Raw genomic sequence first — 11,262 nt, 5'->3', positions numbered from 1 at the left:
ACCGCTCGGCCTTCTGCACAAGCTGATCGAAAACAACATGAGTGTTCTCCAAATCGAGCAACCTGACAGCCTCCCTCTTCTGCTCTCTCCCCTGAAACCCCACCAGATTCCTCTGCAGCTGCTCCTGAACTCCCAACAACTCCTCAGGAACTAACTGGTCTAGATTTTTCCTCAACTCCTGCTGTTCTTTGGTTATGGTTTCGATTCGGGTTTTCTCCTCGTGGTCCACGGCGCGGAGGAGGGCGAGGGCGGCGTCGACGTCGTCGATGGCTGGGCGGGACGGGAGGGAGCGGTGGAGCCGCGTTATTTCGTCGATCACGTCGTCGATGGACCGAGAGAGGGAGTTCATTTTTTGGTGCGGGGTTGGAAGTGGGAGTTGGGGTGGGAAACGTGGGGCTGTAATAGCGAGGGAAAGGTGGTGGTGGTGGAGTTCACGGAGAGCGTATGAGGATGTTAGTGCCGAGACACCGCTCACGAGTGAGTTTTGAGCTTTGGGTAGATATTTTTTTTGGTTGGTAGGTGTAGTGAGTTGAGGCTTAATTTGGAGGAGGGAGTTGTTGAGTTTGAATTTTGGTTTGCGTATATATGATGTGTAAATTTAAGGGTACGTACGTAAATTACATATTGTACTCCTTTCATCTATTACTTTCAGTGGTATGATATCGTTGTAAAATGCATGGGAATGGATTGCCTCACCCTTTCCTCAAAGTCCTCTCTCACCTCATGGGAGATGATGATCACTTGTTCTGCACTTAGGCTCGTGTAACATTTGCGCGTACAAAAGTAGCTCAACATGCTTGTAGATATAAATATATCATCTTCTCTGATTCCTAAGAAGGTCGTGATGTTTCGGCAATCAACTTGTCTTGGAAGCTCTTAATCGATTCGAGTTTTCTTGATTCCTTGAACTTTTTTTTAAAGTTAAAGACTAAAGAACGCTTGTTAGGAGGAGCGTTTTACCATTACTATTAATTATGGAGTTGTGGTTCGATCATTTGTCGCCGCATACGACAAGAAAGCTTTATATCGCAACTTCTAGTCAGTCTACTTCAATTCATCTCGAAATATTGACTTGACCACTATAGAGCAGTGACTAGTGTCTTCATTAAGTCAGCTGTACCTATCTGTAACAGTTGCGCATAATAAATTCAAGAGGATTGCTTTGATACTCCGAAATTAGGCATTTTTATAATTTAAAAATAGTAAAAAATTCGAAAACAGGCAGAACAACAAAATGGGCAGTTTTGTCCTTAGTGTTTATATTAGATCATTCCTATTATTCAACCTCGGTTTGAATTAGCAACGCAAAAGAGGAGAAATCCTCCCTTCTCTTACTCACTATTTTGATAAGAAAATATCATGAAATTTTAATAAAGCAAAAACTATTTTTTATAGAAAATTCGTGGAATTTTTTTTCCAAAGAAAAGCGTTTTTAAGGGGGAAATGTTATTTGCATTTAAATACCCCAAACTTTTCCTCATTTTAAACTTTGGTGCCCAAAGTTCATTTTTGCCCAAAAATACTCCAAAGTTCAACAAAATTTGCTTTGATACCCCAAATTTAGTTTTGCCAGTAAAACCCATTAATTAAATAAAATATAGCTTTAATGCCTCAGAGTCCATAAAATTTAACTTTGATATCCGAACATTAATTTCCAGTTAAAGATTGTGATATTAAAATATAAAAAATCATGGCTAGGATATCAAAGTAAAAATTTATTGAATGTTGCGGTTCATTTTGGGCAAGAAAAAATTTTTACAGGTATCAAAATAATAAATGATTTAAGTTTGGGGTATTTATTGGGCAAGAGAGTACTAAAGTTACAAGTTGTGTAAATTGTGGGGTGTTTAATTGTAAATAACCCCAAGAAAAAACCTCAATTTTTGTTAAATATGTGAAGAGCTAAACATGTCGTGTATCATGATATTCTAACAAACAAATCAGTTCCTACCAACTTAACATTAATTTCATTTCCTAATTTGCTCTTATTTATACTTCCTATTTCTCTTCTTATTTATACTCAAAAAAGGAGAACTTGTCATTTTTTCCCCCAGGGGTTCCCTTTCCTTCATCATTTTTACACTTTCGGGAAAGAAAAACGATTCGAACGTGAAGGCAACGGTAAGGAGTTGTGGATAAGAAGAGGGAGCTGGTTTTTTAAGTTATATAAAGGAGGTGACAGGCGCGGGGGCTTTGAAAATAACAACCAACGGTACCTAAACCTAACTGTAGGGCCCACATGCCTGGCCCATATCCTTTTTCATGATCACGGAGGGCGTATGACATTTTTCGAATAAAGGGTTTGTATTTAGTCGGCGTGCGACAAATTCTTCATATTCATATCTCGATCCAGGCCAATTAATTCGAACGGCCCAATGCCTTGTGAAGACATTGTCGGCCTTGGGTTGCGATCGAAGGCCTCACTTGTCAGTGTCATAATGGAATGAGTTTATCCACAATTGAGTTTGGGCTTTTTCAGTTCATCCGTCAGAAATGGGAAAATGGGCTTTCGAAAAGGCCTCCACGCTAGCTCATTGGCAAACACTGAATTCCTTCCAAACTGAAAAGAAATGGGCTGGAAATCCCCCCCTTTTTTTTGTTGTAAATAAAAAATTGGTACCTGGAGAATATGCATGGAAGTTTGGGTCACAATAAAGATTTGCTTCTACCCGATTACTAGTTGAGATGCACGTGCGATTACTAGTTGAGATGCACGTGCGATACACGTGGTTGAATATCATGAGTTGAGATGTACGTGCAATGCACGTGGTTAAATATCATGATTATTTAAATCGATAAAAATAGAGTAAAAATAAAAAAGAAAAATAATGTTTTTTGTGGAATTAATCTTCAACTCAATAATCTCTCTCTCAAATAAAATTTTATCCATTTTCGTATGTTTGTACATCAACCAAATAAGAGAATAAAGTGGAAATTGATTTCCACCCACGTTCTTTAGTATGAAACAAACATGAAAAATCCATTTATAGGAAAACTACAAAACCTCCAAAATTGAGTTTTTCTTATGGAATGGGATTTCCACCAAGAGTGGAAAACGAATCTAACAGGCCCTTAACATAATTTCATTGGATTATGGGATAAGATCAAGTCAAGTTAGTTTTCCTCTATAAGTTAAGGGGCTGTTTGGTTGCACATTTTTTGAGAAAACTTTTTTTAAAACATCTGACAATGACAAATTTGTAATTAAAAGTTTTTCAGAGATTTCTGTAAATTGTGTTTGGTTCAACAAAAAATTTACAGAAATATTTTCTATAAAATATCAAAACCTACCAAATTTTACAAAAAGCAATTTCCTCTCAAAATGAGAGGAAATCACCAGAAATCTGACACATACCATATTTAAAATTAAAAACCTACCAAATCTTGTTATTTTCTATAAAGTTATGAGCTATTTTCTTGTTTTGAACCAAACAAGCAAAGTACAAAAAACAAGAAAATTGATACTTTTTGATTTCTCAAAACTTTTCCTATAATTTTTTTAAGAAATACGAGGAAATCATATTTTAGGTGGAAAACATTTCCTATAATTTCTAGAAATTGAACCAAACACCCCCTAAGCGTATTGTCTTTTTTTAATTTGTTAGTAATTTAAAAAAAAAATTTTTTTGAATGACTAAAAAATGCCAATATTCCATTGTACAATTTTGTTAGTTAAATTAGATATTTATTTCTTACACAGTAAAGATTTTTCTTAGATTTTGTTGCATTTCTTTATCAATTTTTATTCTTTGATTTATACCATAATAAAAAATGGCTTTTTGTATGCAGTTTATATGTGTTTTTTTTTGCTATATTTACATCTCAATTATTAAAACATGTTGTCTTGAGCAATTACAATAATCAAATAAAAGGCAAAAAAAAGGAGAAAAAAAAGAAAAAAGAAAAAGCATTTGAGGGGTCCAATGAGAAAGTACAACAACAGGAAGGGGGTTATATTAAAAGAAGAAAAAATTTTCAAACGGGTACAATATCTTGTTGGATTTAGATCTCGTTAACCCGCGTTCATCAGCTTGATGCGTCGAGCGACAATCTCACTCTCGCTGTGGACGACAACAGAGATCAGATCCTCTCTCCTTGAAAATGGACTATCGAAAAATCAAAGATCAGGTAAAAATCTCTCTTTTTCTCCTCAACTTGCTCATTAATTTCGACATTTTAATCTTGATCAAGAAAAAAACCCAAAGATTTTGGCACTTTCGGATCTCGAATCAGATGTTTTTGTAATTTGCACTGAGTTCCCTGCTTGAGGTTCGATTTCATTGTTATCGAGCTTTTACCGGTAGATTTGTGGGGGTTTTTTTATTGTATATTCCGAAATATTGGTTCTTTTCTGCGTAATGTGGTTGAATGATAAAAATTTTGAAGATTTAGGGTTTAGGGTTTATAACAGTAGTTTCTTCATTCGGTTGATTATTAAGAATACTAAGGCTTGAGGGTTAGTGTTAGTACTTTCTGTGTTAATTCATCTTGTGAGATCTGGTTCATCTTTTGTTAATGAGCGTGTTTGACTTATTAGTCTGAAATAATTCTATGAGGGGAGCTATTCATGGGAATTCAGAAACACTGTTTGAAAACATGATGGTTGTTGAATTTGTTTATTGAAATCATGATGGTCATTGAATGCCTATTTTCATCTGAATTCAAGCTATTGATATCAGCATCATCCCATTTTAGCGAACAAAATTGTTCTTCCAATGTGTTTTTGCTTATTTCAAGTTAAATTACCTATACTTGCCTTGGCATTTTTAGGATGAAGATACTTCTCAGGATGATATAGAGGACTTGCGCAAAAAACCTCTCTCGGGCGGTATGTTCCTGTTTCAATCTCAGTGAATCTAAAAGCATCAGTTATATGTTCATAGTAGTCTTTGGTGATCATGAAACTGCCAGATAATGGACGAATGGGCCCCTTGCTTTATCAAGGTCATCCCCATGGTTCATAATAGTGTAACTAGAATGTGGATATACAGTGCGAAAGAAGTTTATGGTAAAAGAGTAAACTTAATATTCTAGCGTATGTGCCCTAAACCCTGATAATACATGATCAACATGTCTGATTATATAAGTTTATGGAAGCCATCAGAAAGATAATCCAAATATAGTTCATGGAGTCTAGTTATCTGCTTAGTTTCCAATTATAGACATGTAGGAAGAGTGGGAGATAGATGAGTTTATTGGTGATGTTGGGAGTAGTACTTGCAGTCTTAATAGTGATATTTTTAGCATTTTAAGAGCGAGGAACATAGGTAGGATGAAGACAACTAGATAGAGATCTGACGAACTACTTAGGATCAGCTCTTTGAACTTATGAAAACACCATCCAGGGACTTGGTTTACAGGAAATACAATAGATCTCTCTCTCTCTCTCTCTCTCTCTCTCTCTCTCTCTCTCTCTAACTCTCTTCACATCCTCATTACCTGTCTTTCTTCCTCTCACATTTATTTCCTTTTGATTCTGCAGGGCTAATGACAAATGTGTCTAGCTCGAGTAGCTCGGTGAACAAATCCAGCTGGAAACTAAAGTGAGAGCATTTAAGAATTGCTAAATAGTTATATACATGATATGGCTTATGCAAGCTATAAATTTCTCGTCTTCTATCTGTATGGCAGATCAGTTGTTACATTGTCATTGACGTTGCTTACAAGTTCACAATCAATACTTATTGTGTGGTCCAAGAGAGCTGGAAAGTATGAATACAGTGTGACAACGGCTAACTTTTCGTCAATACTTATTGTGTGGTCCAAGAGAGCTGGAAAGTATGAATACAGTGTGACAACGGCTAACTTTTCGGTAAGGGAGAAATGTCAATCGGTCTTCTTATGGTTCTGTAGTTCTTAGTTGCCTGATTGTTCCAAACTGCAAAAACTGTTCGCTTTCAGAACAATCATGGCTATGGTACATTATATAAATCAATCTAAAACTTTAATTGTTAACTTAAAGGCCTATATGTGAATTTTCCTCATTTTTTCATATTAGGTGGAGGCCTTAAAATGTGCGCTATCACTTGCAGCCCTTAGCAGAATATGGAAAAGGGAAGGGGTCACAGAAGATAACAGGTAAGCTCTTCACATATTATATATTTTTTTCTGAGGATGTGTGATCTTTAGAGGTGAAACTTGACCATCTGTATATGCATAAAGAAAGGCATTTTGATGGATGTTTAACATCTTGTAGCTTTAAGTGATGTATTTGCCATTTTTTCTTCTGAGCTCCATGCCATCATATCCTCATAATCTACTTTTGAGGATTTGCCATGTGGCCTTACTGGTGCTATGTTTCCTAGTTGAAGATTCAGACTGACAATGATCAGACTTTTTTTAAGGCTTTAACAAGAGATTCTCATTGGTGTAGTATATCCAACATTATTTATTTTCAGGTTAACGACATCATTCGATGAAGTTAGTGTCTATCCTATTCCTGCACTGCTTTACCTAGTCAAGAACTTGCTGCAGGTATATTCTATTATAATTACTTTTCCATGATATGAATTAGAAACTAATGCCATGAAATCCATGATCCAGTTACACTTTTTTGTTTCCAGTATTACATCTTTGCATATGTGGATGCCCCTGCTTATCAGATACTGAAGAACCTTAACATTATCAGCACTGGTGTGCTATATCGTATCATTCTAAAGAGGAAGTAAGATTTCTTCCATTTAAGGGAAACTTTTGTTTTCTTTGACGTAAATATTGTAGTTCTCTATATCCTTAAGACATACTATAACCTTAAATGCTCACTAGATATAGCTCAAGTGCACAAATTATAAATTGTATGCGCCTTCAGTACTACACAATTGCATGCCGTTGTTTGTGTTACCTTGTCCCTTAAAACTTTGTTTAGATAGTTGTGACTTACTCTTCTAAATCACCTAAACTACTGTCATAATCGCTAACAAGCTTGTTAGTAAATATTATAATTTTTGGGAAATGTAGTTCATGAAGAGTAAAACTCCTATCCACTTAAGTGGATAAGAGACCTTGTCCACCAAACTTTTTCTCCACTCATATTGTCTCAAGATTTGTGCCATCAAAAGATGCACAAATCTTAAAAGATTCTTCATATCTATCACGGATCCCAATGCAATATCAACGGATAAAAAAGTTGGTGGATGACTCTTTCCTATCCACTTAAGATGACATAAGCTTTTACCATTCATGAATCCCTAAAAAGTAAAAATTAAAAATAAAACCAACCAAAACAATGATAGAAAGCCATGTCAAATTCACAATCAAACATCACATATCTGCAAGAGTGTCATGAGTAAAGTTCTTTCAGTGAGCCTGCTTGCCACTTCGTCATGAGAACATATCCCAATATTAATTTTTTCCCACCTTATTTATCTTGTAGTTATAAGTTAGATATCTCCAAGTTTTATTACTCTCTGAACTTGCTGCATGCGCCTGACATGACCTGCAGCTGTTAGAGTTGTTTGTTTATCTTGGAGCTAATTGTTCAAATATTACAAGATTAACTGTAATTTTAAGTAAACATGAGGTGTAAATGAGCTTGAGTTGATAATCGGTACAGTGAGGTGTGTATGAGCTTGAATTGAAGAATGTTGGATGCACATGCGTGACGCTTCGACATGTTGATGGTTTATTGATATGTTCAGTTCTTATGCTTGAAAAGTTCACTGGGTTATCTAACATTATTTTACCTTTTATTTTAATCTTTTAATCTTTGTTCTTAATTTCTTTCTGCTTCTATAACCACATATTATTCCATCCGGCTGTTATTGAATTTTAGTAGTTCGATAGTTGTTAATTAGAAACCATAGTGCTATTCTTTTCTTCCTTCCAGGTTAAGTGAAATCCAATGGGCTGCTTTTATTCTCCTATGTGCAGGGTGTACCACCGCACAACTTAATGCCTCGTAAGTATAATTTATCATCTGTTATCCTATGCTTTGTTATATTAATATCTTTGAGTTCCTAAGATACTCATGATGTATCGTGTTAGTATTCACTACCCTAGTGACAAAGACTCTCACACACCCTCAACTTTATAGCTTTGTCTTTGACCAACTCTTACATTCTCTATGTACTTTTAACTACTGAATATTTTAGAACATTATTTGCTTCGCAGTTCAGATCGTGTTCTTCAAACACCTTTTCAGGGGTGGATGATGGCCATTGTGAGTATAGATAACTGTTGTTCTTCAACTGAAGATTCTTTGCTGTAGTATTCTTGAAACTGATAGTTATGTTGATATCAATTATTTTTGTTTCAGATCATGGCACTTCTAAGTGGCTTTGCTGGGGTATATACAGAGGTATTCATTAAGCGATTGCATTCTTTCACAATACATGCACTTCTATCTTGGAGGACATAAACCACTGTACTTCTTCCCATGCATGTTTGGTATAGTTTATTTTAGAATTCTGTGTATTTGTCTGTCATCTGATTCCATGCTCCTTAGAACACGTAACTAACAACTGATTGCATACCCTAACATAATGATGAAGCAGTCCATCAGCATCACTTGTAGGTTTACTGCCCCATCAATCCATCTCCAGGACCATCCAACTCCCAAAATTAATTGTCTCCTTGAGTATAGGAGAGTTCTTTTACTCATGTGTTAGAGACATTTGTCGGGCTCGCTAACATCCGTCTGGCAATATAAAACATTTTTGGGAGAATCATGTCAAATAAAATACCACTGGTTTCCTTCCATATATACTTTTCTGTATGCTGAGAGACCGTGGTGCTCTCTTCAATCCTGAGGCTAGAACAAGATCACTTGATGAGTGGGTAGGGGGAATCCCCAAAGCATGTGACTTTTTTTATCCTGAGGCTAGAACAAGATCACTTGATGAGTGGGTAGGGGGAATCCCCAAAGCATGTGACTTTTTTTGTCGGGTTAATCTTTATACTGGTGGGACACAATTATCTGGAAGCACAACAGACAGTTTATTGTTCTATACCATAATAATTACGATGGATAATAGATATGGTGGTGTGATACTGCGTTTTTAATTTGTATTCCCTTTTCTATCACGATATACTCTTGGAATTCTGTCAATCTAATCACCTATTCTTGAATATTACTGAACTTCACCCATTTCAAAAATGCAGGCTATTATAAAAAAACGCCCTTCAAGAAATATTAATGTTCAAAACTTCTGGTTGTACATTTTTGGCATGATTTTCAATTTGGTTGCAATTTGCGTTCAGGATTATGATGCAGTTATGAATAAGTAAGCTTGAAGCATTCTTCAATCTTCACATCTTCCATTCCACATCTATTATCCTAAATTTAGCATTTATATTGAATTTTATTGAATATATCTTGTACTGCAGAGGTTTCTTCCATGGTTATTCTTTCATCACAGTTTGCATGATTCTAAATCATGCTCTCAGGTAAATATTTTATTATGTCTCTTTTGCAAAATTTCAAGTTTATCCAGTTCCTGAGTTCTTTGTATTTGCAGTGGAATTGCTGTATCGATGGTAATGAAATATGCTGATAACATTGTGAAGGTAAATATTACAACAACTTGCAGAGAATTATTTATGAAAAACAACATCAAGTAGAACCATCTTACCTTAGTGATTCACCAGCTTCAATATGTAAACTGAAAAGCTATCTAGCTGGCTTAAATCTTGAGATATTGCTGTATCGATGGTAATGAAATATGCCGATAACAATATTGGATGTGCGAGAACTTCAGGTTCCTGTTGTTGTATGATAGGCCAGTGCCCATTGGTGTAACCTAGTAGATAACTCTTTTTCCCCCTCCCTTTCACCAGAAAAGAAGCTGAACTGCCAAGAGATAACTGTTTAATAATTCAGGGTAGAATAGACAATACTTAATGTTCTAATTTTTCACTGTTGTAATGATTTTATTTCTTAACATAAATTTGTATGAAAAATATCACAAGGGAGACAAAGACTTAAAATTGCATATATAACTATAATGTTACTGTTAAATTGTCGTGGTATGAAAAATGTAACCATGTGGAAGCATAGAATATTAGAATGGCTACTAAATTGTCATGGTATGAAAAACGTAATCATGTAGAAGAATGGCTATGTAGTGCATTATTTTTCTTCTCATGCAAATACCAGTATACTAAGTTCGAAGACCTAGTAGTGGGAGCATGTCGACTGTCTTCTTTCTGTTGGCTTTTAATACTATCCATAGAGATTAAGATATTCAACATAAAATCAATGTTTTTTTTAAACCTCCTTTTGCCTTTAGAACCAATTAGGTAGTTGAGGAGGGTTTACTAGACAAATGTTTACTTTTACGTTCTTCCTTCAGTTTCTGCTATATCAAATTTCTCTCTGGTCCATGTACAGGTGTACTCAACTTCTGTGGCAATGCTCCTGACTGCAATTGCTTCAGTGTTCCTATTTGGCTTTCATCTCTCCCTTGCCTTCTTTCTGGGATCTACGTAAGTAGTAGCGACCATCACTGCTTCAGAAAGAGAACCCTAAGTTTATCTGATGATCTTTGCTTTCTTTTTTCAGGGTTGTCTCTGTCTCTGTATACCTCCACTCCATTGGGAAGCCACAAAAATGAGTTCCAAGAAACAAGAAAATGCTCCTTGACATAGTCAGCAGATCACTAAAGATTATCATGCCTAAGAATACGAAGTTTCAGTATCAGCTTGGTCTAACCTACAAGTTCACCTCGACACCAAGCGAGAAGTTCAAGAGGAATCAAAAGGTTTGATTAGTTTTTTATTCTTAGAGGAATTCTAACGACTGAGTGGCTTCAACGTGATCAAGTTGCTCGACCTGGAAAGGGGAAAAAAGTTCTTTTGTATCTTGTGTTGTTTTAGCACGTTCAATTCTTTTGCCCTGTATGTGTAAGCAGATTAAATTGTACTGTTTCCTGAAAGCACATTTTCAGATGGAAATCACAGCATGTTAGTTGGGTGTTAATACCGCGAATTCAGTTTATAGATTTCATTTTGGCTGTTTTATTATGCGTGCTGGCAAAGAGAATGAGAAGCACAAATACAATAACAATTGCCTGTGTAACTATTTTTCTACATACAACTTCTTCAGCCAAGCTTGTTGAACCGAAAGCCAATAATACATAAGCAATTCAAGCATTGTACTTATTTTTTTCGCTCGTACCAACGCCAACAGCTTATCTTTGTTTTGTTTTGCTGCATTTAGAGCTTCATGTAGTACAAATGAACTGTAATTAATTTGTTTGGCTGCATTTAGAGCTTCATGCAGTACAAAGTAATCCTCTCCATAAGGTGACAGGTAATGAACATAAC

At 35.6% G+C, this 11,262-nt stretch overlaps 1 protein-coding gene across 1 annotated transcript; it reads left to right on the top strand.

Moving 5' to 3' along the window:
• LOC109846333 (CMP-sialic acid transporter 2-like) lies at positions 4,002-11,055 on the top strand. The gene is made up of 16 exons (XM_020415560.1): positions 4,002-4,128; positions 4,771-4,828; positions 5,483-5,543; positions 5,632-5,691; positions 5,761-5,812; positions 5,999-6,078; positions 6,399-6,474; positions 6,564-6,664; positions 7,826-7,897; positions 8,110-8,158; positions 8,255-8,296; positions 9,100-9,221; positions 9,325-9,384; positions 9,456-9,504; positions 10,328-10,422; positions 10,499-11,055. Exons 1-16 carry the CDS (start codon positions 4,102-4,104, stop codon positions 10,548-10,550), a joined length of 1,056 nt encoding a protein of 351 aa, XP_020271149.1. The 5' UTR covers positions 4,002-4,101; the 3' UTR covers positions 10,551-11,055.

Source organism: Asparagus officinalis, chromosome 1 (assembly GCF_001876935.1).
Source record: "Asparagus officinalis chromosome 1, Aspof.V1, whole genome shotgun sequence".
NCBI classification, from domain to species: Eukaryota; Viridiplantae; Streptophyta; class Magnoliopsida; order Asparagales; family Asparagaceae; genus Asparagus; species Asparagus officinalis.
This window is presented reverse-complemented; position numbering and strand designations above follow the sequence as displayed.